General features: G+C 46.3%; 1 protein-coding gene across 1 annotated transcript in view; it reads left to right on the plus strand.

The window, feature by feature from the left end:
• The first annotated feature begins 5,539 nt into the window (after nt 1–5,539).
• LOC114584579 (uncharacterized) overlaps nt 5,540–13,559 on the plus strand; it is a 35,650-nt gene continuing 27,630 nt past the window's right edge. Inside the window, exons 1-7 of the mRNA XM_028706566.2 lie at nt 5,540–5,670; nt 8,368–8,441; nt 10,131–10,162; nt 11,101–11,122; nt 11,229–11,256; nt 12,423–12,471; nt 13,235–13,396. Coding sequence (XP_028562399.2) covers nt 8,387–8,441; nt 10,131–10,162; nt 11,101–11,122; nt 11,229–11,256; nt 12,423–12,471; nt 13,235–13,396 — 348 coding nt within the window. The 5' untranslated portion in view covers nt 5,540–5,670; nt 8,368–8,386. The remainder of the gene's footprint in view (nt 5,671–8,367; nt 8,442–10,130; nt 10,163–11,100; nt 11,123–11,228; nt 11,257–12,422; nt 12,472–13,234; nt 13,397–13,559) is intronic.

A 13,559-nucleotide genomic window follows, 5' to 3' on the forward strand; every position in this document is an offset into this window, starting at 1 on the left:
CACTGGACTAGGTTCTTCAAGGTCAGCCCTAAGCTCCTTTTCACTCTTGTCTTCAAACAAGCAGCAATCATTTCATGGTGTGTTGGAAAGTTCTTGGTTTACATTGTTAAAAAGCAATTAGCGTTCTCAGTTAGCATTTGTTGGAAGATCCAGGGTGGATAAAAGAAAGGGCTTCTCCATACAGTGCATAGCTAAACTATGGAGCGCTCTCCCATGGCAGGCAGCGATGGTCACCTACCTAGACTGCTTTAAAAGAGGACTAAGCAAATTCATGGAAGAGAGGGCTATTGGTGGCTGCAAGCCTTGATGGCTATGTTCTGCCTCCACAGTCAGCATCAGCAATGCTTCTGAATTACCAGAAATCACAAGAGGAAAGAGGACTCTTTTGCTCAGGTCCAGCTTACTGGCTTCCACGGGCACCTGGCTGGTTACTATGAGACCAGAATGCTGGTTTAGTTCAGGAGTCGGCAAGCTTTTTCAGCAGGGGGCCAGTCCACTGTCCCTCAGACCTTGTGGGGGGCCGGACTATATTTTTTTGGGGGGATGAACGAATTCCTATGCCCCCCAAATAACCCAGAGGTGCATTTTAAATAAAAGCATTCATTCTATTCATGTAAAAACACTAGGCAGGCCCCACAAATAACTCAGAGATGCATTTTAAATAAAAGGGTACATTCTACTCATGTAAAAACACGCAGATTCCCGGACCGTCTGCGGGCCGGATTTAGAAGGCGATTCGGCCAGATCTGGCCCCTGGGCCTTAGTTTGACTACCCATGGTTTAGATGATTCCACTTTGGGATGAAACAGCAGACTCTTTTTATGTTTAAATTACATTGCAAATGAATTTAGCGTGTACTGTGGTAGGAAGCTAGAGTTGTACACATGCAGTCCAAAGAACCTCACGACAGACTTTATGACGGATAGGCATTTCACAGCACAGGTGAGAGATTGTATGGTTAAATTCTCTTTTTAAAAAACTTCTTGGACCCAGAAAAGAAGCATGGCAGGAAAAAAAGATGTGCTAGAGGACCTTTTCTCCCTGCTGTGCTACCTTCCTGCATACAGGGTGTGCTTCCCTTTAAGCTTCTCGCCCTCCTCCAGAACAGATAAGGAAGAGCCAATGGTCTGGGAGACTAGAGAAATGTTTAAGGTCAAGCACAACCCATGTGCTGCTCATGCTCCCTTTGCAATGATAAGGTAAGCTCAGCATCACACCAACGCCTGCCTGAAACACTGGAGAGCCACTGTCAGACAGCGCAGACACAGTACCAAGCTGGATGGGCCCATTTCTCTGATTTGGTATAAGGCAACTCCCTGTGTTCCTATTTAAAGCAGCCTTTTCAGAACGATGAGGACTAGAATCCTACGTTTCAGGGGAAGGAAAATAAGCGAGAAGTACAGCACTTGCTTCGCATAGAAAAAGTCCCAAGTTCAATCCCCAATGGCACCTCTAGGTAGGACTGGGAGAGAGTGCCGCTGCCTGAAATCTGGAGAGCTTCTGCCGCTCAGTGTAGACAATACTGAGCTAGATGGCAGCTTCCTGTGTTCAAAGGACAGATTTCAGCACAGCGCAATGAGCGTGAGAGAGGGAGGCTTGCCTGAGGCTCCCTGCTGAATTCCTAGGAGATTGCTCTCCTTTGCTCCACCCCAACACAGACCATCCACCCCGGCACTGACTAATATTCCAGATACCTGCCATGGGCATATTATGTTCTAAACATAGAGTTCCTCTTGCGGCATTTCCCACCCAGTTTTCTCTGTGTCTCTTCCTGTGCTAGGAGTTCACACTCAGGGTCAAATGTCCACTGGAGCCCTCCTGCAATGGAGCACTATTTTTTTGTTTTGTTTCCAGGTGTGCAAAATGGGTGGGTCGAAAATACTGTTTCCCTCAGGTAAATGACCATGAGAATGGAGGCCGTCTGGGTTTGCTCGAGCCTTTGGTCAAATGGCCTTGCAAAGCCAATCATTTCTTCGGAGGGAGGAAGCCAGGGTGACCCAAGGAATGCCAGGGCACATTAGGAGCGGCCAGTAAAGAATGAGCCCGTACTGGCCAGGCTGGAATTCTCTGAAGCCCAGGCAAACTTGGCTGACCTGCTTCGAAACGAACGAGTTTCCCCATTATCAACAAGCTGAGGAAAATTCAACAAGGCAATGCCAGAACATAAAAAGACTGACTCAGTGGAAAGCAGCTGCTTATGTTTGCTTGCGTACGGATAATGCGGGGGTGCTGCTACTGCAACAAAAAGTTGCAGTGTATCAACACGGTCTCTGCTAGCCTGGAACAGGAGTCTTGTAGCAGGTGTTGGTTGGTAGGATAAGGTAGTATAGTATAGGGAAGGGGGTTATCCTACCCACTTTCTGAGGCTTTCTGCTTCTGTGTTAACATGACAATGCAGGGTTCAGGTTTGGGGCTGGCCAGGAGCATATATTTTTTTGCTGTATAAAAGAGAGGAAGGGCAGAGAGTGCCTCTGAGAAGTGTCCTTTCCCCCTTTCCTCCCTCCTGAAATTGTCCCACGTAGCACACACAGAGGACAGTTTTTTAACTTCCTGGCATGCTCCTATCCAACTCTTATTTCTCCCCTTCCAGTATACTCCTACCTGGTAGGGCAAGGCTGGGGAACCTTTTTTTTCAGACTGAGGGCCACATTCCCACCAAAACAGACTTTGAAGGGCCACATGCGAGTGATGGGCTGGGGACAGAGGCAAAAACAGGTGGTGCAATTGATGTACATTTGAACCATAGTATAGCAAGGTAGTTTCTGCACACACTCAAACACCCCTCTGCAGCCTCCATTCAGGAAAGCAAGAGGTCAAAGACACTTTCAAGCCGGGGAAAAACACTCCAGGGAGTGAGGGGTGTGGCTTGGGGAGGGTTCAAATACGGACCCTTTGAACTCTATGATTCTATGTAGGCACAGGTAAAGGTAAAGGTACCCCTGCCCGTACGGGCCAGTTGTGACCGACTCTGGGGTTGCGCGCCCATCTCGCTTAAGAGGCCGGGGGCCAGCGCTGTCCGAAGACACTTCCGGGTCACGTGGCCAGCGTGACGAAGCTGCTCTGGCGAGCCAGCACCAGCGCAGCACACGGAAACGCCGTTTACCTTCCCACTAGAAAGCGGTACCTATTTATCTACTTGCACTTAAGTGTGCTTTCGAACTGCTAGGTGGGCAGGAGCTGGGACCGAACGACGGGAGCTCACCCCGCCGCGGGGATTCGAACCGCCGACCATATGATCGGCAAGTCCTAGGCGCTGAGGTTTTACCCACAGCGCCACCCGCGTCCCTCTGTAGGCACAGGAGGATCTGTCAATTTCTGTTTCTGATTTTTCCAATGTGAAGTTCTGGACTCCACATTTCTACATCAGTTTACAATTTGTTCCTAAAAAGAAAAACATCATGAAAACTTGTCAGCGTTTTTTGTGTGGTTTTCTCCTACCACACACGCATTTGTATGCTATTTTGCAAAAAGCAAAATTTCCCTTAATGCAATCTTTTAATTATTTTGTTCCCACCAATGTACACATTTTGACACACACTTAACCAAATTATATGCACTTTTGTACACATTACTTGGCTGGAGAACTGAACGGCAAAATCTGGAGAAGTGCAAGTTTCAAAAAATAGTTGGGTTTTGATTTGCGTATTGTTTTGCCAACAGTTTTAAATGCAAACTGCACCAATTTTCTCCCCCTTTCCTAAGTTCAGGGCAAGCATTTTGCACATTCTCTGAGGCATTCAGTCCACACCACACCGTATGTCTATAGCAGGATCATATTGCTTTTAACAGTCATGGGAACGGTAGATGTGGGAGGAGAATAGGGGGGCTCCTAGTAGTTCTCAGTACCTTCACAAACTACAGCTCCCAGAATTCTTTGGTAGAAGCTATGACTGCTTTAACCAGGCCTTTGGCTGATTAACATTCTATGCTCTTTTAAATGTGCTTGTGGGAGAGGGGTTCTTGGTTTGTTCTTGTTCTAGTTTTAGTATGCATTTTGTTTTCTCATTTTCTATTTTTATGTTGTGAACTGCCCTGTGATTTTTGGATGAAAGGTGGTATACTACTACTACTACTACTACTAAATAATGTGGTATCACAATGCTTTAAATGCATGCTGTGAATGTGGACTTATTCTCATATTGACATGGGAGGAGCAGGGTTTGGGGCTGGCTCAGATTAAGTGTGTTCCTTGTCGTCCTGTTTTTATAGATGCTGCCTTTTTGGTAAGTAAATAAGGAGCAGCCAAGGTGCCCATTCTGAGTTCTCATTCTCCCTCACACACAAGGCCAGAGGGTGTGGGTTATCTCCCTCGAGATAACATCAGGTCCAGCAGGTTTTGAAAGTTTTATAACCAGGGAGTTGTCTTTGCAAGAAAGCATGAAGAATCGCACACACCACACACCACCGGAAGCCGGACATGGGAAGCAGGACTGACCCCACTATTAGGACTGGAGGATTCTGATGAAAATGGGTCTGGAAATTGCCAATGTTTGCTTTCTCATCTCAGGACCAGAATGGAAACCAATCCAATGAATGCTGTTGGTATTTGCTGCTGCTGTTGCTTTTAGTCCACAAACGATACGTAATTGGTGACCTCCCCTCCTTTTGCGTTGCGTTTCCTTTGGGTTGAATGGAGTGGAATAATGTGAAGGCAATGTAGTTACATAATTAATTATGTAAAGTGTTGCCACAGTGGACAGTGGATGAATAGTTGCTGGCAGGAGATGAACTGCAGCAGAAGGAAAACGGTTCTGCGTGTGATGAATTCAGAGCTACAATTTCCAGAGTTCCCTGGGAAGAGGGATTGAGGGAGTCTCCTAACAACTCTCTGCACCCTTAACGCTTTACAGTTCCCAGAATTCTTTAAGGGAAGCCATGACAGGAAATGTGGTATAATAAAGCTTTAAATGTATGGCGTGGATGTGGCCTGTGGCAATAGTCTGACTTTGTATACATCACCTTCATATGTGGTACTAACCACAAATAGTTGCCGCTTTTGGCTAGCTCGCAGCTCCTCTGCCTTCTGTAGCAATTGAAATACGTAGACAAAAGTTTGAGAACACACATTAAAGTGATCTGATAAGCTTGTTTCAACAGCTGTGGGGCAGGCCATACCACTAGGCATAATGAGGCAGTCGCCTCAGGCAGCTGTTCTTAGGTATCATGAAAGGGCATCAAGTTGACTGTTGTGTCCCATGCTAGTCCTACTCAGAGTAGACCCACTGAAGTTAATGGGCATGGTCAACTTTGGTTCTTTAATTTCAATGGGTCTACTTTGAGCAGAACTTAGCTGCATGTAAGGCTCCATTCATTTTCTATTTTATTTTTTTGCATTTTTACTGCCAAAGGGAGAATGCGCCTTTAGCAATATAAACAGTATACTGAACAATTTCCACCAGGATTGTGGAGGGTTTCTGAAGCTGAATGTGACCAAAGTTGCAGCAGTTCTACATAATCTGAGCAAATGACGGAGGCAGGGTCAACGCCCAGCCCAGTTCTGGCCCTTTCCGAAGGTTTAGTGGAAAGCTGACACTTGTCACACCCTGTCCCCTCCGACATCCCACGCCCTCGAGGGATAAGATCAGGACAGGCTGGCAAAGACCTGTTCTTTTACATTATTCATCTCAGGGATACCTGTCTCCTCTGGAAGGTGGGCTTTGCTACATACAGGTAGGTGAAGATTCAGTCTGCTTGCAGCCTTTCCTGAAATATTTCACTTTCACCTCATTCCTGCTTCGATTTCTGCTTCTCCCCCGTACCACAATCTTTGATTTCTTACTTTGTAGGTTCCTTGGGGGCAGAGATCTGCTTGTTGAGATTCTGTAAAGCATGACATACACCGATGGCACGTTATAAAATAATAATAATTGTTACTATGGTTTTGAAGGATGGAAATAATACCAAATCCAGATAAGGATGGAAATATGCACTGGTTGGACACCATTAACTATTAAGGGTTCCAGACCCCCCTTTGCCTTTGATTTCCCTAAACTAGATTAATTTATTTTTTCATTGTTTCATCGTTCAGATGATCTTCTGTTCTTTCTCAACCTATATGCTGTAGTTCTAGTTCAGCAAGAAGTTGGTGACCACACTGTACAGCATTCTAAAACTTTGACACAGGATGAAAAAGAAATGCATTACTCCGTATGCAGATCAAAATGCTTATTTATTTATTTATTCAGAAGCATTTATAAACTGCTCAGAATTAAAAATCTCTATGTGATATGCAAAAAAGACAACATCAAAACAAGCAAAGCGGTATCATAAAAAGTGGTACATAGAAACTTGGGAAGTTTCCTTATACTGAATCAAACTGTTGAGATTCATATAACTCAGTATTCTCCCCACTGACTGGCAGTGGCTTTCGAGGAACTGAGCAGGGGTCTCTCTGAACCCTACCCAGGGATGCCAGGGATTGTACCTTGGGTCTTCTGCAGGCAAAACAGATGCTCTGCAGGCAAAACAGATGTCCGACTCTTCGTGACCCCATGGACCAGAGCATGCCAGGCACTCCTGTCTTCCACTGCCTCCCGCAGTTTGGTCAAACCCATGCTGGTAGCTTTGAGAACACTGTCCAACCATCTTGCCCTCTGTTGTCCCCTTCTCTTTGTGCCCTCCATCTTTCCCAACATCAGGGTCTTTTCCACGGAGTCTTCTCTTCTCATGAGGTGGCCAAAGTACTGGAGCCTCAGCTTCAGGATCTGTCCTTCCAGTGAGCACTCAGGGCTGATTTCCTTAAGAATGGAGAGGTTTGATCTTCTTGCAGTCCATGGGACTCTCATGAAATACTCTGGTCCATGGGGTCATGAAGAGTTGGACACAACTAAATGACAACAAAGGGGGAGAGCATCTGCTTTACCTCCAGAAGTAATCATCCTTTGCTTGCCCCCTAAATTGCCTTCAATTTATATTGTTTCATGTCACCCCAATCTCTGAGTGATGTGAGATTCCAGGGGTTCCTGGCCTTTACCCAGGGTTTGTGTTTCATTTGGAAATGAGGAATACCAGAGATTGTGGTGTCTTTAGGATATATGATTAATTTACACATATATACAATTAGAGCCTATGATGGAAGGATTCACAGCACTGACACCCCAAAAAGGGCCTTGTTTCTCCAATAGCTGCAGCCTTGAATTCAAACAGAAATCAAACATTGCTCAGAATTTCTCTCCAGCTTGCTGCTTTTTTCTCTAGCTGTCAAGTCTGGCTTTGTCATTCTAACTATTCATGAGTTGGGGGGTGGCTCCACCCATCTGCCCGTCTCACACAGAGCCCCTTTGCTATGTTCCTCTGTTAACACTTGCTGGATCCAGGGGTTCAAAGGCTCTCAGCATCCAGCCTCCTTCCCGCTTTCAAAAAGAATCTCATAACATTATTTAAGTTTCTCCACTAAAGCTAACCTCCACATTCTCCCATACCAATAATCCAACCCTGTACCCTTTAGCTCTTTCCAGAATCTGGCAATAGTTAAATAGTTAAACAGTTAATATTTTCATTCCTTTTGCTGCTGAAAGGGACAGCAGCCGCAACTGTGCTTTGTATTGTCTGCTATGCCTCAGATTCAGCACCTTCGCAGAGTGTGTCTGTGATGGAAAATAATTCAGAGAAAAGTTTGCAAAGTTGCCTCCCTGCCACCCTCCCTCAGGGGGGGTGAGAAAAAGACGTTTCCTGGGGGATATGTCTTCGGACAAATTTTGGCTGAGCTCTAATCAGCACCTATTGGAGCTGATAAGGAAGCCTTCAAATACAGAAGATGTCTATTATTGTCTACCTTCTTTTGTGGCTTGTGAGGTCTGATAGGCATCTGACCATCAGCCATCGAAGGTGGCATGCTAGGCAAGATTGATGTGGGTCTGGTCCACCGTTCCTTGCTGCAAAATTTAAGTTAATTTAGTGCTATTTGTCTTGCCGTCGGCTAAGCAGAAATTTTACGTAATTAATTCTAGAATTATTGATGTTTGCATTGTGTTGTTCCATGCCATTCATTTCAATGCAAAGGAAACACAATGCAAATGGGAGGGGGAAAGTAATCAATTATGTATCATTTGTGCACCAAAAGCAACAGCAGGGAATACTCCTCATACCTACCGGTTTGGTTTTCATTTGGTCATGGAACTAATAAGCAACGCCCCCTGCGGTTTTCACTCCTGTTTCTGTTTCCATTGGGATTTTCTGACATTTCTGCCTTTATCCCCTTCAAACTCTGTAACTTAATTTGAAAATTATAGAGTTGTTTCAACACCCTTTAATGTTGATGTGTCTGTGGTGATCAGCACATGATCACTCATGATCACTAGATGCCCCTTTAGAGCCCTTCCAACTCGACATTTCTATGATTTTATGGTCCCTCTTTTCCTTTTCCAGTTTCTAGCCGAGACTCATCATGGCGTTGGTGTGTCGCAATTCCTTCCTGCTGGCAGCATTTGGCCTTTACCTCGGTGAGTCGCTGTTGCTCCCCCAATATATTTCCCACTTCGCATACCTTCTCTTCAGAGAGCGTCAACCTACTTCTAGTAAAAGGAAGTCAACCTAACAAAGTTATGAAATACTCTGGCACCTGGACTCATCTCCCTTGCCATAGGTCCCGGGCACAATTCAAAGTTTCCGGTTTCCAGGCACAATTCAAAGTGTTGGTGCTGACCTTTAAAGCCCTAAACGGCCTCTGCCCAGTATACCTGAAGGAGCATCTCCACCCCCATCATTCTGCCCGGACACTGAGGTCCAGCACCGAGGGCCTTCTGGCAGTTCCCTTGCTGCAAGAAGCCAAGTTACAGGGAACCAGGCAGAGGGCCTTCTCTGTAGTGGCACCCACCCTGTGGAACGCCCTCCCACTAGATGTCAAAGAGAAAAACAACTACCAGACTTTTAGAAGACATCTGAAGGCAGCCCTGTTTAGGGAAGCTTTTAATAGTTGATGAATCATTGTATTTAATATTCTGCTGGAAGCCGCCCAGAGTGGCTGCGGAAACCAAGCCAGATGGGTGGGGTATAAATAATAAATTATATTATTATTATTGGGACGCGGGTGGCGCTGTGGGTAAAACCTCAGTGCCTAGGACTTGCCGATCGCATGGTCGGCAGTTCGAATCCCCGCGGCAGGGTGCGCTCCCGCTGCTCGGTCCCAGCGCCTGCCAACCTAGCAGTTCGAAAGCACCCCCGGGTGCAAGTAGATAAATAGGGACCGCTTACTAGTGGGAAGGTAAACAGTGTTTCCGTGTGCTGCACTGGCTCGCCAGATGCAGCTTGTCACGCTGGCCACGTGACCCGGAAGTGTCTGCGGACAGCGCTGGCTCCCGGCCTCTAGAGTGAGATGAGCGCACAACCCTAGAGTCTGTCAAGACTGGCCCGTACGGGCAGGGGTACCTTTACCTTTACCTTTTATATTATTATTATTATAATATTATTATTATTATTACCAACTCCCTGCAAGAGATTTTAGACCAATGCAAACAATGCTGAGCTAGATGGACTGATGTTCTGATTCAGTATAAGGAAGATTCCCATGTTCCGTTTTCTTTGGGGAAGGGCCATAGCAAAGTTGGCAGGGCCCCTGCTTTGCATGCAGAAGGTCCCAGGTTCAATCCCCAGCAACTCCAGGTATTCCCTGCATGAAGAAGTTCTGCCACTCATTGTAAACAGGACTGAATTAGATGAACCAATGGTCTGACCTGCCATAAAGCATCTTCATCATATATTCCCAAAGGGCTGGGCTGTGGCTCAGTGGCAGAGCATCTGCTTTGCGGGCAGAAGGCCCCAGGTTCAATCCCCATCATCTCCAGGTAGGGCTGGAGAAGACTCCCTCCCTGAAGCTAGTAGACAATACTGAGCTAGATGGACCCTTGGGTTGACTCTGTATCAGGTAGCTTCCTGTGTTCCTATGTCTTAAAGGAAGGGCCGTGGCTCAGTTGGTAGAGCACCTGCTTCACATGTGGAAGGCGGTGGGTTCAGTCCTCGGCATCTCCAGCCCAAAGGATCTCGGTGTAAGGCCTCTGCCTGAGAAGAACCTCAAAATCTGTTGTCAAAAGACTATGCTGAACCAAATGGCCTGACCATATAAAGGGGCTTCATGTATCCCTAGGTGTTTTCAGTAATGTTGCCTCTCTCTCCTCCCCCCTCTCTTTTTACAGGGCTCTTGCTACACATGGTGGAAACTGCATCTGTAAGTCCCTTACACTCCCTTCTGACCTCACCCAGGAGCTTCCCTAACCTGGTCTTTGGGGTCTGCTGTTATCAGGGCTTGCTTCACCAAGGAAGCCAGCAGCTAAGCAAAACTTCATTCCCACCCATTGGTTGTAAATTAAAATGTCTGTCTGGTATTTTTCTTCCTCTGTGATGGGGCCTCTCCCTGAATTGCATATTTTAAATTGCGTGCACATCGCCCTCTGAATTTTTCTAAGGACGGAATGGCAAGGATTGGTTGGGCTGGATGATGCTTCAGCACTAAGGAATCCTGGTGGGGGCTTGCACGATGGTGACCTTCTGGAGAAAATGGGGTGTCAACCATATTTCAGCAGGAGGTGACACAGCAGAACAGCCTTCCCTGATCTGGTGCCTTCCAGATATTTTGGACTACAACCCCCATGAGTCCCAGCTAGTGAGCTGGAGGGCAGCACATGAGCGAAGGCTCCTCTAAACCCTTGACCAGAAGGAGGGCAGGGCTTGAGTAGAATGACCAGCCACTGGGGAAAAACAGCCATGCTAGCTGTGGCATATGGGAGCTGTAGCTGAGGACAGCTGCTGTAGAGAAAGGATTCTTAAAACTTTTTGAAGCTGTGCTCCCATTTAAAAAATAAAATAAAATAGAACAATCATGTTCCCTTCCCAACAGCTGAGGGGGAATAATGTTATACACACACACACACACACACACACACACACACACTTATATTGCCTTGTGTGTTAAAACATTTGTTAATTTTGCAATCATAAAGACTAGACACTTAAAAAAGAGAGGCTTCTTTATTCTGTACTACAGGCACACAAGGAGATTGTGAATTCAGGGAATGGTACATGGTTGCATGGTCACCAATAGCAACATATTAAATTAGGAATTAATATACTATTATTATAATAATGCCTCTTTTTCTTTTCTTCTAGTGCCCTGCTGCTAAGATTAATGGTATGTGAAACTTACAGTGTCTCATATACAGCATCAAAGGATAGTCATTTTGGGGAACTGTAGAAGAAACTTGGCTAAACTTCTTTTTCTTTTCTTTTTGCAACAGCTTCAGAAGTCTGTGGAGACATAGAGAGGTATTTCTAAAGTGCGAGCAGCCCAAACCCCTTATTTTTAAGATACAAAAATTAAAAAAAGAACCAGGGGGACGGGGACAGGAGGTCTTGATGGACACCAAGGGAGGTGCCTATGAGGGCCAGGTTTGGGACCCTAGATTCAGAACCATCTTCCTAAGTTTGCATTTGTCACATATAAAATTACAATTGCAAATCTTAGGAACATAACATAGGAAGCTGCCTTGGTCTCTCTGCCTCAGTACTGGTCACACTGACTGGCAGTGGCTCTCCAGGGTTTCAGATGGATGCAAAGCAATGCTCTGTATCTATGGCCCCCCCACCCCACCCATCTTTCTTTTGCAGGGGGCAATGCATAATAACTGGCATTGCTGGATGAGGTAGATGTATAGCTGGGAAACCAAGCTGAAGTCAGTTCCAAAATGGAAGGCAGGCAAGGAAGATGGGTTGGGTTAGGCTTCTGGTTAGGCGAGGTCAAGAGATGGGCTGTAAAAGAGTGTGGTGCGTGTGTATGTGGAGTTTTCTTGTGCTTTAAAAAGTAGTGGGCTGGGCATAGAATTCTAGAGTTGGAAGGGGACCTGGAGGGTTATCTTGTGAAACCCCCTGCAATACAGTGGTACCTCGGGTTAAGTACTTAATTTGTTCTGGAGGTCCATACTTAACTTGAAACTGTTCTTAACCTGAAGCACCACTTTAGCTAATGGGGCCTCCTGCTGCCGCCGAGCCGCCAGAGCACGATTTCTGTTCTCATCCTGAAGCAAAGTTCTTAACCTGAAGCGCTATTTCTGGGTTAGCGGAGTCTGTAACCTGAAGCGTATGTAACCTGAAGCGTATGTAACCCGAGGTACCACTGCACTGGAATCGCAGCTAATAGCTCATCACAGCTACTAATCAGACAGCAGAAAATTGAACTAAGAAGACCCATAAATAGTAAGAAACTGGGAGGAGAAAGAGGGACCTCCTTGGAAAATATGACTCTACTTTCTTGGGATGGGGGAATTCCAGAGCTATAGATGGAATCTGGATCAGGCACACCCTTGTGTACTGCAGGCTATAGAAACTGTCTCACTCTAATCCACCAGTGGAATTTAGGCAGCCTCCTTTGAATTGTTACCTGTTCAGCCTATGTGTATTTCTCTCCCCCTCCCCCCACCTCTGTTTGTTCCCAGGATGGATGTCAAAACATCACCAAACCTCACCCATATTGTATGCGACAATGTAAGTGGTTTACATCCCCGTGCTACGTTTTCAGAACCAAATAAAGATCTGCTCATGTGCAGGGCCCCCAGAAAGTACGCTGGGAGTGGTACTCAATTCACACCACTGCTGTGTTTGTGGCAAGCCCACTAGGAGTAGGTGGTGTGCAAGGCAAAACAACAACACCCCCCCTAAACTACACACACACACATTGGTAGAAGCCAAACTGGGCTTTACCTAGCAGGCTGGAAGGAATACTAAGAACATGAGAACAGCCTGCTGGTTCAGGCCAATGGTCCATCTAAGTCCAGCATCCTGTTCTCACAGGGGCCAACCAGAAACCTCCATGGGAAGCCCGCAAGCAGGTTTCAAGCTCTTTCACCTCCTGTGCTTTCCTCCAACTGGAGTTCAAAAGCATTGCTGCCTCCAACTGTGGAGGCAGACCATAGCCATTATGGCTAGAAGCCACTGATAGCCCTCTCCTTCATGACTTTTGTCTACTCCTAGGTAGGTGGCTTCTACTGCCTCCCTCTGGCAGCAAGTTCCATAGCTTAACTTCCATCAGAGGAAATGGCTGGAATCCAAAATCCCCAATTGGTTGGGCTGGCGGGGGTTTGGATGAGGCAGAGCAGTCCCTCCACCCAGCCCTGCCATTGTTCAGTTAGTCCCTCTGCAGGGGTGTGGGGGTGGGACCAGGGCCCTGTTCCTTTTAACGAATAGGCCTCCGCTGTCTTCCTGTACACAAGAGGCAATATTGCGAAGGTTCCCCCATTTCTCTCCTCAGCTCCAGAACCTGACTGAAGTGAACAGCACTTTCATCGTTGGCGCCTTGGAACTTGTGCTAAGGAAGACGAGTGAGGAGGTTTCATTAGATATAGTCAGGGTGCTCTTCAGTGAAGTGGATGGGGAGGAGCTGGAGAAAGCACTGGAGGCATTTGATCGCAAGGTATATATAAAAAATGTGTTAATCCTGTTGGGAGCCGCTCAGATGGGTGGGGTATAAATAATAAATGATGATGATGATGATGACTCCACACCCTGCCTTTTTTCTTCACTTCCTCGTGAGCTCCGGTTTCCCAACTATAAACTCCTCAAGGTCAGCTTTTTGC

This window comes from Podarcis muralis, chromosome 14, assembly GCF_964188315.1.
Source record: "Podarcis muralis chromosome 14, rPodMur119.hap1.1, whole genome shotgun sequence".
Lineage (NCBI taxonomy): Eukaryota > Metazoa > Chordata > Lepidosauria > Squamata > Lacertidae > Podarcis > Podarcis muralis.